Source organism: Aythya fuligula, chromosome 1, assembly GCF_009819795.1.
Source record: "Aythya fuligula isolate bAytFul2 chromosome 1, bAytFul2.pri, whole genome shotgun sequence".
In the NCBI taxonomy this organism is placed as follows: domain Eukaryota; kingdom Metazoa; phylum Chordata; class Aves; order Anseriformes; family Anatidae; genus Aythya; species Aythya fuligula.
Window position 1 is genome coordinate 24,072,724 of NC_045559.1, and position 20,542 is coordinate 24,093,265.

The 20,542-nt window shown below is 34.8% G+C and overlaps 1 protein-coding gene across 2 annotated transcripts in view; it reads left to right on the forward strand.

The window, feature by feature from the left end:
* Positions 1 to 20,542, forward strand: part of CADPS2 (calcium dependent secretion activator 2) — a 315,329-nt gene that overhangs the window by 270,588 nt on the left and 24,199 nt on the right. For both annotated transcript variants that reach the window (XM_032193226.1, XM_032193218.1), the window contains 6 exons: positions 362 to 517; positions 2,114 to 2,261; positions 3,280 to 3,294; positions 8,886 to 8,960; positions 12,369 to 12,452; positions 12,570 to 12,602. In XM_032193226.1, the coding sequence (XP_032049117.1) occupies positions 362 to 517; positions 2,114 to 2,261; positions 3,280 to 3,294; positions 8,886 to 8,960; positions 12,369 to 12,452; positions 12,570 to 12,602 (511 nt within the window). The remainder of the gene's footprint in view (positions 1 to 361; positions 518 to 2,113; positions 2,262 to 3,279; positions 3,295 to 8,885; positions 8,961 to 12,368; positions 12,453 to 12,569; positions 12,603 to 20,542) is intronic.

The following is a 20,542-nucleotide window of genomic DNA, read 5'->3' on the forward strand; positions in this document are numbered from 1 at the left end:
TTAAAAGGTCTTAACAAATTAATATTTGTTTATCCTTTATTTTTCCAATCTTGCTCTGAAATTTGGGCTACATCATTTCTCCATGTTCCCCATCATCCCACCTAGCCTCCCTTAACCTGCCATATTTCTCATCTTAAAGTTGAAATTATTTTAAATTTCACATTACCGTTTTCACATCCTCAGAATAAGAGCATTCTGATGAGCATTCTGATGTATGATGAGATACAGTGAAATGAAGGAGGAAGAGGGGGTGGTGATAAGGAAATCTTGTTGTGCTAGATAATTTTGCAACAAATGGGATAGACACCCATACATTTATCTTCTGTCTCTTGGGGATTTTGTTTTGTTTTGTTTCTTATAGAAATGGCTCGGCTACATCAGAAGATCTTTTTTGGAAACTGGATGCTCTACAGATGTTTGTTTTTGATCTTCACTGGCCAGAACCAGAATTTGCCCACCACTTAGAACAGAGACTTAAACTCATGGCCACTGACATGATAGAAGCCTGCGTTAAAAGGTACAGTTGAAATGACCAATTGAAAATGGGGAGAGATTTGAAAATTAACATAGGAACAATTATACTGGTGCACAGATGTGCATCAGTATAAGAATCCTGTTTCCTGCAATGATCAGCAGCAGACGTATAGGGAAAGGTCATAGGAATCAGGGCAAGTAGAAAGGGATCATGACATCTATTTCCCAGCACATGAGAACCAGCAATTTGACAAAATCTGCAAAATAGCAAGGAGAATTTCTACATATGTGAGCGGTCCCTTGGAAGTCAATGACACATCTTGTTTCCATTTCCTTTTTTTGGCAAATGCTAACAAATTTCAGAATTCTACTGATAAAAAAAATATACATTTCAATTCTCCATTATGATGTTAGTCTTTACTTTCAGTTAATGATACTAGTTCATTTATCATTTTAGAGTACTACCTCTAAGAAAGATATTGCAAACTAAAGAGGATACAGCATTTCATATAGGAAAGGAAGAGCATCTATGAACCATCCAACTAAAACTGTTTTATATCACTAAGTGTCTGGAAATTACACAGAAAACATTATGTTGGTTTTTTGTTTTGTTTTGTTTTGTTTTGTTTTGTTTGTTTTCTTAACCTGCATGTTATAATTATGGGTATATTCTTCTAAGTTAATCATAGGTGATTTGAAAAGATCTGTGCCATAGTTTTCAGTAAATGTCATTGAATTTAGAATAAATATCTGTATGTATAGAAAATTTACAGGGATCTCTTATTCAGTTCCTCAGAAGCCATGATTCCACATACAGAGAAAATTTAGTCCAAACACAAGAAAATACTGATTTAGAAAAAATAAAATAAGAGAATGAGGAAAAAAAAAAAAAAAAAGTTTGTAGACAATTCAACAGTGTCAAACAGAAAATTTAGAACAGTGATATGGAGGGCTAAAGAAAAAGAAAACCTTTGATACAGGAATACTTGTTCCCATTTTGTAAAATACTGTGTCAATTTCTGCTATGCACATTTACAAATAAGTGTGGAAATAAAACATTTTTATATTTATGTATTCTGAACTATTAGCATTTATTTTATTGATGTTACTCCTTATTTGTACTGGTATAAGAATAGTTTTTTTTTGTATTATGAATCTCATGATATATCTTATGTTTCAATATAAATATTCATATTTGCTTAATAATAAACTCCTTCAATGAAATTCCCTTTTCTAATAAAGGAGGATTTTTGAATTATATTTCTTAGAAGCAAGTACTTGTTATGGTAAACTACATTTTAACATAGAAGAGATGGAAAATGTTGTTTTTTTTATTGCTTTAAATCATTCTTAGTCGCCATACAAGGAAGCATATTGTTATCTAGTAGGCAAGAAGATAATACTTTTATTATTCAAATGCATTAGCTGAAGCAGTGAAGAACCTTGAGATTACCATCAATACAATTGTTTATTGAATGGGTGGATATTCTGCATTTACAGAATTTCATTTCTGAAATCTCCTCACGTGGATGTATAGTCATGTTAAGTCAAGATGTTTAGATAGCGTTTATACATTTTTGTAATGGTTGTTCAGAATTATCAGAGAGACTCATTTTATGAATTGTGTTCTAATAAACAGAACAAGAATTGCATTTGAACTCAAGCTGCAAAAGACAAACAAATCAACAGACTTGCGTATTCCTTCTTCTCTGTGTACAATGTTTAATGTCTTAGTTGATGCCAAAAAACAGACAGCTAAACTCTGCATTCTGGATGGAGGGCAAGAGGTAAGTGAAAATTTGTATGCTTAATTCCTATGTTCAGTTAATCTGAAATGTCTCACTCCATGGACTGTCTCTAGTAGATTAATTTCAAATTAACTGAAAGGTGTCATGTAGCACTCTGTACAAGAGCTTGCATAGACTGCTCCTTAGAAGCATCACTCAAAACACTACCCCTTATCCTCCACCAGAGAAGACACAGAGTGCTTCTGTAATTTATTTGCTGTGACCTGTAAGTCTGTAGACAATCAGAGGATTTCTTGATTCACAGCCACTCTGGGAATTTCTCTTGAGTTACAGCAGATCATCAGCCCTCTTCAGGACTCTTTTGTAGTAGTAAAATAGAGCCAAAACATTGTCCTTTGCACCCAGGTTTTAATTGAGTAAGATTTGTTTTAATTGGCTCATACACTTAGCACTCATGCCTGTGAACATGATGAAAATAGAGGAAAGAAATAATCAGCTAATTTAATGGGATTTGTTTTTGATTTCCAAGGTCAAAGATCATTTTGGTAGTCATCTGCTACTGGGATTGTAGATTCTCCACAGTTGAAGCACTGATGTATTTCTGAAGGAAATACAGGCTTCACTGACTACTGTACTTCCCATTTTGTCACTCTCAGCAGGAATAATACACAAAGTGAAAAAGGGCATACTGTGTACACTGGTGAGATTACAAGAATAAAATTAAAACTGTTCTTGCTATGCATTAGTACTAATGCATTAGTGTAATCTTGTTTTGGAGAGAGAGTAAAAATATTTGTCAGAACTTGGCAACAAAAAAATGTGCTTTGGACAGGTTTATATTGGTCACATTATTATTGGTCATATTGTTTCTGTTGATTTTCCCATTTCTGTACTGTGCTTTTCATTTTATTAATTCATCTTTTTGAGTTAGTGTATTCAATGTAATTGTCTTTTTTTTTTTTTTTTTTTTTTTCCCAATTCAATGAGACATTCATCATTTCCCTGTTCTACCCTGTCATCTTTATTTTTCCTTTTGGTTTTCCGTGACATGAACCAGTTTGCTAGTCAATGGGTAAGTACGTGTTTTTTCATTGTTTTTTAGCCCACATTTTTTCTTTGGTTATTAACTGCCATTTTTTATTTTAAGTGGAAATAGTGGTGATTTTGTTGTTGTTTGCTAACCTACCCCTAGAAATTCCCTTACAGACTGACCTTTCTAGATCATCAGCTTCTAAATTTCCTCATTCATCCTCTTAAGGTTGTTCCAGATGAATTCTTCACTCTTCTTTTCAGACCCAGTGTCTTGTTTTATTGTATTACAAAGTAAAGAGACTCTTGCGCCTCTCAGTGAAGCAAAATAGCAACAAACAACTTCCGTGCTCATCAGAATTTAACCACAACTAGCAGCTGTTCACCATAGGTGTTACTGCCTGGTTCATCTTTTACTTATTGTCTGAGCAGTAACCTGCACACATGTGCATGCCCTTCTTGAGGAAAAAGCAATACCAATGCCACCATAACGAGCTGCAGAGAGATGCCTCATTTTCCACAATCACACCATCCCCTTCACCTGCTCTGTATTATATCTCCTGCATTTTCAGCCTGTCCCCCTCAGAAACAAAGTTCAGCATTCACTGTTACCTTTTGGACTGCAGACGCTCACCATATTCTCTTCTGAAATCTCCTCTTTCTGTAGATTTTCAAGCTTCATCATTGAAAATAGAGCTCCATCATAGAGCTCCACCAAGCTCTATCAACCTCCAAACAGAAATACAGCTCTTATTCTCTGCTAGGTCTGACCATGACCCCAAATGCTTCCAGTGCTTTTTTTTTTTTTTTTTTTTTTTTTTTTACCTGTGATAAAATATTTCAAATATTATTTCAAAGTTCCCAAATAAATCTTCATCCCCATTCATCCAATCAACCAAAAGAATCTCAAATTCTTCATATACCAGAAATTATCAGGCAATGTGGAAACTTTCTTTCTCATGAACTTTGAGTTTCTTCCATTCACAAGGCTGTTTCAGAATAATAATAAAAAATAGGATTTCCAGTCATTTGTAGTTGATATCATAGTTGTTTGAAATGCTTGAAGATTTCTTGGGTGAAATAATTTGGAAATCTGTCCATCTGCTAAAGAAGGCAGAAGAGCATTTCATGACATGAACAGTTGCATTTCTGGCTCCTCAATAACATCTCTGCCATTTCCAATAACTCCTACTTGGCCTCTTCATTTTGAGCTAAGATGTGGTCCTTTATGCCAGTCAAGAAAAGATTTCCATAAGGCCCGAGTAAAAAAATATATTAAAGGTCTTTTCATTCATCTAAAACTCAACACTGAATAACCATATGACAATTTCTGGAACTTACTCTCCAAGTGATGGAAGGTGTTATTTCATTAAATGGATAGACTTAAACATCTCTTTGAATACAGCATGATCTTTTCAGTCACTGTACAGAGCTATAAGCACTTGTGTATTTTTTTCAGTTAGAGTCAGCTGCAGAAGTTTTCACCCTTTGTTGTCAGATAGGAGGGAGTTGTTACTTAACCTATCATTAGGGCATTCTGGTCATGGTCACCAATAACAGCACCCTGAGTTTATAGTTTAAGTTTGATTGAGTCTCCTAGTTTTCCTATGTTACTTCATTTAGTTCTCAGCATCTTCCCAAATGTCTTCCAGGTAAGTCCATTCTTAGAAAGAGTCCCCAGGTCTACCATTAAGAAAGACTCCACTCCTTCCCTTTTTCATATCGTATTAAAAGCTAAGAGAAGCATACAGGCACAATCAGTACATTGTGTTTGAAGAGGCTGGATGCCTTCTTCATTAGTTGACAGCCACCTTAAGAGGGTTTGAGAAGCAACGTCAAAGGGAGAATTGCCTTATTTCAGATTAACTATGGTCCCCGTAGCCTTATTCATAGCCACCTGTGGTCTTCATAGCCAACAGAATGGCAATTCTTGGGTCACAGCAGAAGGGTACAGTGAGACAGCTAAGTAACATACCAGTTGCTGCTATTTTTCAAAAAGTTGCCTGTTCATCTTACTAGTTTCAGTGTATGTGTGTTCATACATTTTGGACTAGTTGTGTGCTGAACAGTATCCCACACCCTGAACCAGAATTCATTCCTGAACCAGAAGCCAACAGCCCATGTATCCTGAGTCAAATGAATAAGCAGCAGTAAGGGAAACCTTTTTTGTCACACAACATCCATTCATTTTTCAGCCTTTGTTGTTTTGCAATAAATAAATACATAAATAGTTTAAAGCCTGTTAACTTTACAATCTAGATACTGAAATATTCTGGTAAAATTCATGTTTTTGAGTATGGTAGACAGGCAAGAATCACACAGGAAATATTGCTGGAGGCAAGACTCCAGCAGAATATATTTCTACGGCCACTGAGGTAGACAAGTACTTAGTTATGAGCAGGAGCGTATTTGTTGTTTTGTGTAACTGGGTAGTATGAACGGAGTAAATGCCATTGGTCTACACTTCTTAGTGCTCATAGCAGAACATACACAGAACATATTTTAGTTGTTTCAGAATTCCACCTTCCCTGTCATGCTCATAAAAGAAGAGAGACAGTACTTTTCTATTTGGGCAAAAATGAGTGATGTGCCATTTCAGTGGAATATACCACGAGTAGTGCTGTGGATATTGATAGGAAAAAAAATAAAAAAACAACAGTGGACTTTCATTTGATGGGCTTTTTTCTAAAGCTATTTCATAAAATTATAAAATTTAAAGACTCATTTAACTGCATAAATTGTAGAGGTTTATAGCTGATTTGATAGCAAAAGTGCAGAAGAAATTTAACATGCAGGTAGTATTGTTATATGTTGGTAGTAACCCTTTTGTTTCAGATGGTCATGTGCAATTTATTTTCAGAGCCATCCAACCTTAAAAGAAGCAAAACAGAAATCTTGAAAAGCTTTTTTTAATTATCCTGTTGTGTTTTTGTTGTTGTTGTTGTTGTTGTTGTTTTTAAAAAAAAACAAAACAGTAATTTAAAGTCACCTCCAATATTGGGACAGTGAGGGAACAGAACAGGTTGTTATACTGAGCAGGTTACTATTCTCAGCTGATCACTACAGGAACAAACTCTTCTGTTCCCATAAGTACAGTTGTCCAAAGGCACTAAAATACTTTGTCCTCTTTCAAATATCAGTACTGGGCCTGTTACTAGGAACATAGAGGCAAATTTTGAAGACCAGCTAGAAAGTCATTTTGGGCTATGTCCCATGGCACTTTGCAGCTAAGCATGGCTTTGTCCAGTGTACCTCCTACATGTATAGCTGCAGTTGTTCATATTTTACTGAGAGTTACTCAAGGGCAGCTGGAAAGCTGGAACTAGATTCTGCATTATCCCAACATCCTTCAGGGACTTTGGGATCACACTGAATGACTGCACAACATCATGCATTCAAACCATTCAGCTGTGGAAGCTACGTTCAGACTTCAAGTGGACCATGATCACATCAGCCAGCAGAGCTGATGAATATAAGGACACAACTATCCATTATCTGGAAAAGGGGTGGGGATTTGTCTGCTCTCACAGAGTAAGCTTGGCAGAAGTAGAAAAGCTGGAGTCCTTTGGGTGCTGGTTTTGGGGATTGTGCGTACTACCTTGTTAGCTCTTACAATTTTATCTTGAATTCTACAATATTTGTAATCTTCCTAAAGCCTATTATCTGGAGTCAAATAACCTTCCATGAGGATCTGAAAATTTGTTTTGTCAGGGGTGGCTGTTTTGATGGAAGTTGGCACTGGAGTGGAGCGGGTTAAAAGAATTTCTGATTTCATGGTTTGCAAAATAAATCTTTGAAAAAAAAAAAAAAGAACAAAATTCATGTTTAAAAAGTCAAGTCTTATTTCTGAAAAAAAAAAATCAGTTTTGGAAGCTTTTTGTGATTTTTGAATAATTGGAATTTTTTCTTGATTTTCTTGGTCACGAGAAAAGTTACTTACAGATTATATTCCATTGACACAAAATTATATTTTACCTGTGATGATAGAAAAAATAATAATAAAAATGCAAAAATGTAGGAACTGATTTTAGAATATACATATATCCATGAATTTAATGTGTGGTTGAGGTAAATTTGCAGAAGCTTTATGGGAGGGACCACAGTGATTTTTTCACAGATTATAGGAATATGTATGGTTTTGACGTACATCTGTGGTAATATAATAATTTATTGTTTTTAGAGACTAAGAAATCATTGCCTTTTGAAGACTCTGTAAATCACAATGTCACAGACAGTTTATGGATCATTTATGTCCTTAGCAGATATTGGTCAATGCATTAATATGGTTAGAATCAATTATATATAGAACTATGGAAATTTCTTTAATGTATTTATTACATTCTTTTGCTCTTCTGAATTGTTGGCTCATATTTGTCTGAGACCTGTATTCCTGTTTTCCAAGTGTTTTTAAACTTTAATGAAGAAGGTAAAACCAAAGCTTAACACACGTTAAGAGCAGTAGTTAGTATGTGGAATAGATACACGTGCATGGGTAAACACATTTCATAGTTTTACTCTCTCTTAATTTGAATGCAAGTTTAGTAGATGTAGCATTTAGAAAATCATTCCTAAATATATTAAGCAGATCAGATTTAATGTTTTGATTTGTATGGCAACTCTGAGACAGATGAAAAATAGCCTTTAAAAACTCTGAAAACTATTCAGCTGGCAGCTGCTAAGTTAGGCTAATGTTTGTACTGACCTCAGTACTTTTACTCCGAGCATTATGCTGTTAGCTGTTCCAAGTAGCCTTGAACTATGAAGATAGGGTTAGTCTTTACAAGTTACATTTTCTGTGAAGTGGCTATTGGGGACAATCTTTACTGTCAGATAAATGTTTCTAAGGAAGAATTACTGTTTAAATTGATGTGCCTCCTTGACAGAATGGGATCCCTAGTTCCTGTTAATTTCAGGAGGGAACTATGTAGTATTATCTAAAAAGTCTTTCAGATTTATTTTAAAAGCATTTACTTAAAGGCACCTTCTTTATGAAAAAGAAAAAGACTATGGAGAATGAAGTCTGTTTTATTATGCCTTTTATGGCCTATTAATTTGTTACCATCTATTCTGCTTTGTTGATGAAATTTTAATTTTGCCCTTGCCTGAGCATATTGTAAGACTTGTATAAACTGCAGCTCACTGTGCTAACAGAAAGGCTCTTTTAGGGTGAACAATTGAAGCTCGTTTTATTTCTAGAGGACATTTAAAATAACTTATGAATGAGAGTTGTCAGACATGAAATGATGTATTAATTAAATCTTATTCTAGTCTTTTTGCTTCTGCAGCTAAACCAACCCTTTAGAAAAAAATACATGGCCACCTTAATTATATAGGAGAAGACAAAAAGTATCCTTCACATTCCTTCGCCTGAATAAGAATAAGAACTCAATTCATCTAAATAATAACCCCATTAGCTGCTTAACTCAACAGTGTACATGGGAAAATTTTCAACACAGAATGTAAGAAAGTGTTGATTGGGTGGATCGTTTTCAAGGGTTTGTTCTTCTGATGTTCAAAATGATAATTTTAAGTAAATCTGATCTGGCAGGGTTATCAGCTTTGTACCGTTTATGACTTATGACAAAAGTGTGTGTTCATATACATGCTAATGCTTCTTTATCTTTTGAAAAACAGCAACAGTACCATTCAAAAATAGATGACTTGGTTGAAGAAACTGTTAAAGAAATTATTTCACTTCTTGTTTCAAAGGTAAAACAATTTAGATTTTAATTTATAACAAAGTAGAAATTTTTTCTCTAATTACCAAACTTTTAAAATGTCTTTAAGTATTGTGCAGGTTTGCTATAGCATGGGGGGGCGGAGAGAGAGGATGGGGGAATAACATGATTTGTAAAGCAGTCATCCAAATAATATTGAATTTACAAAATTAAATTTTATAACCCATAAGGTAAAAAATTTCTGTGCAACTTCCTAATCAGATAGAACTGGTAGGACATGATTATGTCAATATTATCTTATGTAATAGCATGTTCTACTTTTTGTTTAATTTTTCACATGAAAACTTTCTCGCCATCATCAAGTAGTATTTAAATTACTTTTATAGAGAGAGATGAACAACATCTAGAGTATTGGTATAACTTTTTAATGCAATTTTACTTCACAAACCATTTAATTTAAAAATAATATATATTAAGGTAATGCTGTTACTTCTTTAAATTGTTTTTGCAGGCTTTATAATATTTTAAAAGCAAATATGTTTAGAGAATACATGAAGAAAACCTAAATAATGTCTTGTGTTACTGTACGACTCAGAAGAAGTCTTAAGTGTTTAATATAAAAGAAAATGCTTTCAGTCACTAATTGTTTGAAGAACATGGCAGATAATGACAGAACAGAAACATTTTACAAGATGTTTTGCTATGTGTGAATTACAAATTACCCAGAAATACCTGATTCAGAGTAGGAGAAATTAGCCATGCACAAATTGTGAGTTAGTGAGAAAAACTAAGACGGTGGTCATATTTTCATTATGCCTTTGTTTTCATTTGTTAGAGCTTGCAGGCAGGGGGTGAGGGGGAGGAAGAATCTCCTTTAGATTAACCTCCACCACGCTTGCACATGAGTTGAAGAGGAAGTTTTTATAGAATTCTTATAGAAGTTTAAGCAAAATGTGTCCACTTGTTGATAAATGTGTAAAAAAAAAAAAAAAGATATTCATTTTCTTCTTTCTTCATGGTGTATTAATGTAAAAATAACTACAAATGGTTTGACTTGGCAGGGCTGAGATTTATAGTTTGTCATCATTCTGAACAAACCTGTCAGGCTTTTTTAGAATTATTAAGGGGGGGTGCATTTAATCAGAGCAAATTATGCTATTAGAAGTTAATCCTTTTAATATGTTTTTAATATATCTGGAATTACAGAACAAGGAGGAAAACAATCATATTCCTTCTGGATATATATACGAATTCTAGCGACGATTGCCATCAGTAAAGAGGGATTTGCATTATTAGTTATCACATAAACTATTACGAGAGGTGGAAATCTCAGAACAGAAAGCAAGTATTTTGTGTCATTGGCTGATCATTAGGAGCTTAACCAATCTCTCCTCACTTGAGATACGAAATGCCAGTGACATTGCTTCTGTTTCAAAGTGGAAAGCCTCTGAGGAAGGCTGATGAACTCTCAGTTTTGGCCAGGAAAAAAGCACATCAACGTGCATAATATCCCTGCAAGTTATTTTTTTTTCATCATATATTTTCATTACTCTTTAGTTTTTGCCTCTGTATTATTTCCTTTGTATTCCAGTGGAATAAGTGTTTCAATATTTGTTTTTAGCTGCAAGTCATCAATGGAAATGAGATACTTTCACTCCAGTGAGACTCTACTTTGTAAAGATTAGAATGTGATTTTTATATGCGAGGCTTGCCAAGCTAAAGCATTTAACAAATGACAGGAATAGCACTAAACAGTGAAACAAAGTGCAGCACGTCTCAGGTTCAGCACGTCAACCAGTTCAGAGAATCGGAGGTATAGGCAGAGATGTTCTTAGAGCTTCACAAGTCTGTACAGTGAGATCTCAGAAAACAAGTTTCCAGCTTCATAACTACCACTTTCATTTAAATGGATATCCTTGACACTGCAGTGTTTTGCTTTCTGATCTTTTGTGTCCCACTTGTATTGGAACCATTTGTTGGCAATGTGGGCACCATGTTGTTTGTAATATTAGCCTCTTCCATAGTGGGTCTTTGCACAATAAGATTTCACACCCTTTTGCAGAAAGCATCCTTGCCAGTCAGATAAAATGAGTATGGGAGTCTGCAGTGCATGAGCAGTGGCTTCTCACAGACATGCAACAGCAAGGCAGAGAGAGGGAATTTGATCTAATAAAGGAACTGTAATTAAACTGTGCATGGTGTGCAGAAGCAACCACCATTTTCTCTGGTAGCTTGTGAAGTGGTTTAATTCCTTGATCAGCGCCTGCATACTAGTGTCTTAATTAATCACTGTAAATATGACAGGTTAGATTGATAAATGACAAATGTAGGCTTGCACTTGCTCCTGCTCCTTGAACTGTTAAGAGCAGGGCTTATTGTAAAGTGATGATCTCAGTTCCTCTGGAGGTGACACTGTTGTGACACTGTTACAGTGCCCATTAACAGCATGCCAGATGGAATTTTATTCTGTCCTCACACTCATAAAATGATACTCGTGGTTGTGGGAATGACTGTATTGGAACAAGGGATGACTTTTAAAACAATCTTTATATAAACTGGAAGGCAATTCATATGTGTAAAATAAACGTCCACGCGTACAGTGGCTGACATACTTTATGTCATACACCACGATTGACTTAAGCAACATAGCTTCACAGGAACATGAGAAAGGAATTTTTTTGTATTAAGGCTATTTTGGAAAGTTTTAACATTTAGTCTGCAATTAATACAGTTAATAAGAGATTTTGTGTGCGTGTGTTTTTTGGCAAAAAGATCTTTAGATGCGTCTTGCTGGAGACTCCTCCTCCTCAGAGAGTCACAGGTGGAAGCACTGGGGAAAGGAATCCCACCATATCAGAGATGTGGGGCCTACATTTTCTTGCCCCTTGTTAGCCATGCAGTAGTTGTTGCTGTTGCTGAAGATGAGCTGACAGAAATCACTAGTGCAATTACACTTCTGGATGAAATCAGCACTGGGTTTCTTTTCAATAACAAAGATAAGAGGAACTTGATACTGAGATAATCAGCTTTAGCAATTGTGTTCCATCATCTTTGAAACTGTGATCATAGACACTGTGGTCCTAGAAAATAACGTGTATTTTCTACCCAGAATACATGCTGTGTACACACACTCTTGTATTTAACCATGTAGTCTAGGGACAGCAAAGTGATATCGGTTTTTAAGAAAAAATTGGGGTTTGGTTTCTATTTCTGCAGTGGTTAAACAGTCATTTCTATCAGCAGGGTCATCAAGGAAGCTGAAAAAAGAATGTTTGCCATGATTTCAGCACTTTGTGTGAGAGAAAGTGATCAGATTGTTGATCAAATCAGTTTGCCTTGTTGAACAATAGAAGTCTGAGTAAGAAAAATTCACATTCTCATTCAAAATATTTACTTCTCATGTTGTGCGTTTTGGTTTTGCTCTGTGCTTTTCCTCCAGGTTGTTTCAGTGTTAGAAGGTGTGCTGTCTAAATTGTCAAGATACGATGAAGGCACTTTCTTCTCTTCGTTAGTTTCATTCACGGTAAGTGTTTGAATTCACAATGCTTCTGTTCTTCTTTCCATGCATGATTCTAAAATCGCACACAATCTGTAGTAGTAAGCACTTACTGTGTGTTATTTTATTTTTAATTTTCTAAAGGTGAAAGCAGCTGCAAAATATGTTGACGTTCCCGTAAGTACAACCTTTTTTTTTCTTCTTTTTTTTTTTTTTTTTTCCCTGTGTTAATAATAATTCAAAAAATAGGGGTTTTGTTAGCCCACATTTTTTATTGTTGACATTTTGCTTTCCTACAGAGATTCATTATAGCTTTACACAGAGTATTTAAACAACCACTACAACACTCAGAGGGCATTTCATTTCCCTTAAGCAATGAGTAACTCTCAAAGCAAAGCTTAGAAAGGTTATTCTCAATGCACTTTTTCAGTTGTGGAAGAGTGAGGATTGTAACCTAGATACTCTTTTATGGGGGTCTTTCCAACATTTGGATATATTTTTCAATTGTGGAGGATAAGCCACAAGTAAAAGCATCATCCTTGAATATCCATTATTCATTAATTTCATACTTTAGGACCCAATCTGGTTTATTTAATCCCTTGCTTGCTAAATCTCTTTTTGATTTACCATTGTTTATGCAATGTTTCTATGGTATGAATAAAAACTAAAAAGGGTTGCTGTTGGAGCTATTTTACACATAAAACCAAAATTCAGCTATTAAAATATTTCGTTAGAGTATTATAAATGAATTGTTTTTCTACAATAAAGCACAGAAGTTTCCAGACAAATATTGTCAATATTGCTTTCAAAAATGTTCTTTGTTCTCTTACAAATCTATGTTCTCACTGATTTTAATGTGATTCTAAGACAATCATATTTGCCAAGCATAGGAAAAAATGGTTAAAATTATATTAACGATGTTACATAAATACAGTTATAAACATAGAGCCACAGACACACTACACTATATGGTTGCTAGAAATTCTTTCAATAATTCTATACTCTCTCTTCCTCTCCCTCCTTGTCATGTAGCTGCAAGTATGGATGTGGCTTAAATGCAAACACAGTAGGCCCAGGGATGAATACTTCTAAAAATGTTATTCTGTGCTTGGAATTCAATTCTTTGTAGTCGAAGGAGTATAGGTACCCCAAAGTGCAGCCCTCTCATTCGGTATAGTTTCAAATATGTGCGAGATTGTACTTTGTTAAATGACTGTGTTCTTCCCCCATACCCCACCTCAATTGGAAGATCTCATTTGTTCACCTTACAGTTGTCCTTGGGGTCTTGGCAACTGGTGGATCTAGGGAAGAATGGGTTTGGGGGCTAAAAGGATGTTGAGGTTTTTTGTTTGTTTGTTCATTTGTTTAAGTGTGTGAATTCAGCAGATTTTTTTTTTTTTTAATCTTTGATTCCAAGCTGAATATTTGTCAAAGAGGGAAAAATGTGCTGTTTTGTAGTGAAATAAGAAGGAGTTAACTTTTAAAATAGACAAGAGATGTTAGCAGAAAATTAAAGCAATACTAAGCAGAATGTTTTAAGAGAGAGGTAGGATGCAAGGGAAAGGGGATACAAAAAGGGAAAGATAAATCAAAATAGAAATAAAGGATTGAGAAAGAAGGACATTCTTGGATGGTTCTTGGTCATTTTGAGGAGAAGGTTAATTCTATTAATACAGACAACTTAGATGTTAAGTTTTGTGACACAAGGATGGCAGTCTTCAGCTTCTCAGGGCCAGGGTGGGAAATGTGGACTCAGACTTGCAGTTTGTTTGGCAGATAATTTTGCAAAAATGTTCGGTGTTTCTATCTGCCCTTCTGTTCATTAATCTTTCCAGAAAATTGTGAATAAATCTATCTATCTATCTATCTTTTGGTTTTAACCTGTTTAAGAAAACGTTCAACACGTCTCCATTTTTCAGAATGCTCCTTTAGGAAGTGGTATGTGCACAGTCACAAGGAACTCTCATTGTTTTCCCCAACCACAGTGTACAGGGATATATAAACACTATGTCTGGTTTAGTAACTGAAATACCAACAGAAATATTAGGAACAGTGCAAAACAACCCAGACTAAGAAGAGTAGTGACAATGATAGTTTATGATTTCCTAAAAACAATAACGGAAAGATCTAGTTGCTATTATGCTGTTTTTGTTGGTAATTGTCACAGTGTGCTACACTCTGAAGTGAAAGAAATTGTAGCTGCTGTGCATGTAAAACAAAACAAATGTTTGGAGAAAAATAGCACAATTATAAATATTAGGATTACTTCAAGGATACAATTTGTTCTCTTGTTAATGTTCTGCTTTGTTGTTAGAGAATACAGGAGCTGATTTAGCTTGCATTAAAAAAAATAAAAATAAAAATAAAAATAAAAATAAAAATAAAATCACACAAATCTGATACAACTGTTAGTTTCTCTTACAGCCCAAGCAGTCATTAGGAGATGCAGAAGTAAAACCTATTTTTTTTTCTTTCTTTAACGTTCTGTTCACATAGCCAGTTAATTAATGAGAATAGGGAAAGAGTGCAGTACAACAAGGGCAAAAATATGTATTAATCTCAAATGATTACTATTCCTAAATCATTTGGATAATTTCATTGTGTTCAGTTTCTCATCATGTAAGTCAGTTTTGCACACAAATAATTGTGTATCTAGCTCGTCATTTCTATACACATTTGCCTCATTTACAAATATAACCAGAGCAATTACTTATACAAATTGAGCATCCAGTTACATGCATATTTATATACTTCTTTTTGTTCAGAAAGGTATGTTTAAATCCCTTTGTAGGAGCCAGTAATCTATGCCAGTCATTTAGAGGGCACAGAAGGAACCTAATCCTCCCGCACTCCATGTAGGCCACCTGTCATACCAAGTGCACAGAGGCCATTTGAAGGACCCAGGGCTGACAGCAGTGCACAACTCGCACAATGCCAGGCCTCTTACTCTGCTGTTGCCTTTATGCAGGGATCAAAGGTATGAAAAGGGGCCTCACACATGTGCCAGCATTTGACTTATGGGGTCCTGTAGAGGCCAAAGTAGGAACTCTGCCTCCTACCAGGCAGATACACATCAGGACCTTCCAGACACCTCCATTTCCAAATATCACACTTGCACTGCACTGCCTATTTATCTGGTTTTAAGAAGCAAGCAACTTTTGTGTGAAATGGGTGTTTATTAAGGTGTGGACATACTGTGCCATTCACTTTTTAAGCTGGATTTAGTTGGAGACCTCTGTTTAAAAATAAAGAGCACAGAATCTTCTCATGCTCTGTGCTTCTACTACCATCCTCCTCTGTATGCCCAAACCTGGGAACCATCCCCTCTTTTTTTAAATCCATAAAAACAAGCTATTGCAGAATGGGAAGGAAAGCTCTGCATCATCTCTTTTAAGTCAGCAGTGTTTCTGAGATACCTCTTAAATGGAGATCAAAAGGACAGTGGTTATTGCATCAGAAAGTTAAAATAACATAGCAGAACATTGTTAATGGGGGAAAAAAAGGAGTTTAAGATCAGATTTTGTTGTAGTAACTCTAGAATATTGAAGACCTTTTGTAGCACAGAATTCAGATCCTGGTGCAAACCCTTTCACACCTCTGTTGCCCTGTGGCTTCAATGAAACTATGCATAGATGAAAAAGTGTTTGCATAAACACTTGAAGAATCATGGCTGAAGTTCTGAAGGGCAGTTATCACTTAAAATACACACCTTAGCCCTTGCAAAGATTGCTTTTTAATCTACAAGAAGATACATGACAGGTGAGGAAAATGCATCACATTTTTTGCATTCAAGCACAATAGTATTTTTCATAACCATGTAAGAATAAAATGCTACCTTTATAATGAACCAATTATACAAAGCTTCCTGCCTGGCTCAGGCATTTGATGTGTAAGAAATGAAGGAGATGGGGATCTTGTCATGAGTACAAGTAGTTTCTATTCCAAAAATATGGAATCTCTCTCATTCAAAAGCACAAGTGATGAGCCTTGAGTATTTAGATGAGAAATTTCAGGCAGTGAAATTTTCCAATGTGCTCTTTCATTAGGTGGTGGACACTTAATAAGGAGTTCCTGTGTTTCTCACAATAGCCCCCTCCAGCTCATCACTCCTTTTCACTTCATTGTTACATCTGTGCTGTGGCTAAAACTCCTCCCTCCAGCATGCAGGGGAGGGGAAAGGGGCAGAGAGGACAGCAAATACAAAATAGGAAGAGGTTTGTTATTATATGGTTGGCCCGTAACATCTGTTCTCATCTTTGAAAAATTAATGTTTTGACGGGATAGCAACTTGAAGACTACATTTCTGTCTTGGTAACATCAAGAGTACGAGTATGCTTAATATTTTCTGATGCTAAGAAATGTGCTGTGGCAAATGCCAGAGAGTAAACATCATACAAGTATTTAGAAATGTACATGGGTTTTACTGACATTCATGACAAACCTGCATTATAAAAAGCTGAAATTTAAGTGTATCTCTCCTATAGGGAAAAGCTACTATCAGTAGCAGTATTAAACTTGTTGCAGAGCTTTCAGCAGCAAAATATTTGAGTGTCTAGAACTCAAGGCAATGCAGCATTACTTTTAGCCAGATGCTCCATCACCAGTGGTAGCATGCATGTCATTCATAATAGAGTTTCTACATCACATTTGAAAATGGAAAAAAGTTTTTAAAAATTTGCCTCCCTGTTAAATAGACAGTATGATAGTGTTTCCTTGTTTAATGGTGAAAGATTAAGCTTTTTCTTCTTTATCTGAATTTGTCACTATAAAAAAGTGACTGTCGATCTGGACCCACCTACCAGTGTAGTAAATATAATAGTAAAAGCGACAACCTGCACCTGTAGGATTAGGTGTAGCAGCAGGAAGTAAGAGCACTTGCAGTATATAATTAAGAAGGATTTTTTTTTTTTTTTCCCAAACAGCATGTTCATCTTGCCAGGTTAACTAGTGATTAACCCTAAAAAAGAATGTGCTGAAGCCTACACCCTTGTTTAAACTCATTCACTTGCCAGTGTATTCAGTTACTTGTGTAACCAGTGACAAAGTAACCCTATTTACAACTCTTCATTTCCTGGTATTTTATTTGATGTCTTTGTGTTTCCAGTTTCTCCATTCATCTCTTTGTTTGGTTCTCTTTCATTTTCAGATAGGCAAAACATCTTGTCTGTGGTTCTGAATAAAACAAACCTACAATAACTTTTTATCTATCATTAAAAAAAAAAAAAAAAAAAAAAAAAAAAAAAAACCTTCTTTTTTCAAGTGGAATTTTTCAGACAAAATGCATTTCTAAACACTTATCCAGATAAATATACCAGGCTAAATATTTCTCCCAAAGATGTGTAAATAACTCTCTCACATTAACTGTTGCAAATGTTCTGCCAGAGATTCAAAGGAGAAAAAATTTATTTTTTGAGTACAGAAGAGATTGGATTGCTAAAGATTGGTCTGATATTAGTAACGAAAAGTCCACTGTGACAGCTACTTAAAGTATATTTCAGTTTGTATTTTAAGGTACATCCAATTGCTTTATTATTATTATTTTTTGTTAGCCTGTTTCTTTTTTTCTGAAACTTAATAAACCAAAATAGTAGAACAATGATAGGATCATGTAATCAGAGGTTCACTTCTGATAATCCCTATTGGGAAAAAAAAAAAGTTAAAGCATTAACTATGTTTTTTCTATTCATGTTTTAGTGCTTATAATAGCTTTCGTTTCTTCTTTCACATGTTTAGAGAAAACAAATAAAATCATTGCATCCTGTACAGAGAGATAATATTTGGTGATATACTCTTGATTCATTTAATGTTTATTGAGTTTCATCTGCCATAAGCAAGATGGTTAGTTTGCAGTGATTTCAGTGAGTTTTTAAGACAGAAAGTCATACTTATAGAATATTGCTACTCTTCCTTATCCAGATATTTCTACTGTAGGCAGACACTGTTTAATAGGAAAATTAATTTTTTTTTCCACAGCAATTTCAAAGATAATTATCCTGCACACATTAAAGAAGAATGAAGTGTTTTAAAGAACTGTAATTCTAATTGGTAAATGTCACCAGCTGTTGCAGTTACTCTTACTTGTGTATATTCTTTTAATGATTACATTCCTGTGCCACAAGATACATGAAAATATATTCACTAGGTGTGAAATTCCCATATGTCACAGCTTCAAGACTAGGTAAACATCTCAAAGATAAGGGGAGAGTTGATGCTGATGGGAAATGTTATTTTTCTGGCTTTGGCTGTCTGCAAGACAAACATTTTTTTTTATTGAACTTAGTAAAAGAAAAATTTGTGTGAATTGAAGAACCAGTAGGTTTTAGCATTCAGTGGAAGATTCATTTTTATATTTAAATATGTATCTCCAAGAATTATAAACAGGTATTCATTTGTTAGATTATCTCTTTCACCCACCCTCTGAGATTTCAAAATATTTTCCCATTGTGTCTCCAAGTTAAAACTAGTCTAATTCCTATAAATTTCCTATGAGGTTTTAGAAAGTACATGTGATTTCAGCTCTTGTCGTATGGTATACTGAGGGAAAATATGTAGTTTTCTGTTTTCACTTGTAATCTAGTTTCATTTAAAAAATATTTCTGTCAACTTTTAATGAAGAAGGCATATTTTTTTTGATTGGAATTCCTTGATTTCCATGAACCATTTTTTAATCAAAGAATGATTTTATCTGTTGTTTTTTTACATTTTTATTTCTGTGTTTAGGATCAAACTTCGTAACTCAGATTAAATATAAATGGTACTGCTTTCCTCTTAATAGTTTCATGTAGGCATCTGTATGTATGTGATAAGATTTTTAAATGAACTTTCATTACCTCTGGAATGACCAATGTAAATGTTCCGAACATTTTAAGTTTTTCAGTGTGAGTTGGAGATGCTAGGACCGTTAAACCATGTCATTCCACATTTAACTATTATTTTTAAGAAATCAAGCTGTCATTCATGCAAATTAGTAAATGAAAAAGTAAAGCCTATTTTGGATCATATTCATGGTAGACCCAAGGAAAAGAGACAAAGCTCATGATCCAGGAGGTTTCATTCACTGCAGTTTTGAGAGGAGAACTCTTTCATCCTGTTAATTCAGTGGCAGATTTTGGACAGGTAACAGTTTGGGCATGTTTCCTTCCCTTTTGTGCTCAGACCTGTTTATGTACATTATAATATGTTGTATACGTGATAATAAAGAATGAGAAAAAGTCCACTTCTAAACTAAAAGGCAAGCCTTACTGTGAAATATATGTAAATAGTTTAACTATATCAGCCTGTTTGTGCATATAGGTCTTTAAAATATGCTGAATATTTTACTTTTACAGCTTTGCATCTGTCTGTTTTGAGACACTAACAGCTTCTGAGAAAAAAAGAGATGACTTATACCTTGGAATTCAGGGACTAAACACAACTGCCTTTGTTCTCCTTCGCTAGAGCTCTTTGATAATCTGTGTAGAATCTGAATTTGAATCCTTTATAAATAGCTTTGTGCCAAAACTAGTAAAATAAGTTATAAAACAGCCTTCTTTTGCCTACCATGAACTTAAAAACCAAACAACAATTGTTATTTGGGAGCAAAAGATACTTTTACAAGATACTTCCTGACACAGAAGACATTCCAAATTGCTTATGCTCAGTTTTGGTTCCTGTTAGAGAAAGGTGAACTCCTGACCTGCTTTGCATATGCTACCAGGAAAAACACATTGCAGGCTATCAGGGTAAGGGTTTAGTGTGAAATAAAATAAAATAAAATAAAATAAAATAAAATAAAATAAAATAAAATAAAATAAAATAAAATTGTGGATAAAGAGGTCCAGAAATCCCAACTAGGCAGGAAAGAGCAGCTGCAGCAACCACTCTAGCTGGCCTGACGTAGGTGCAGCATTTCTTGACCTGTCCTGTGTTCAAGAGTGTGGTATGAAAATTATGCCTACTCTGCTACTCCTAATGACATGGTTTGGTGCAAAAAGGGAAGTATTTCAGTCCGTGCTCCTTCCTAGTCATCCTCTGAGCTGACTATGCTAGTACAACAGTTTCAGAAAAATAGGGCTACTCTCACACCAACATTTTTGTGCCATTGTCACCAATTTGCTTTCACTGAAGTGCTTAAACTT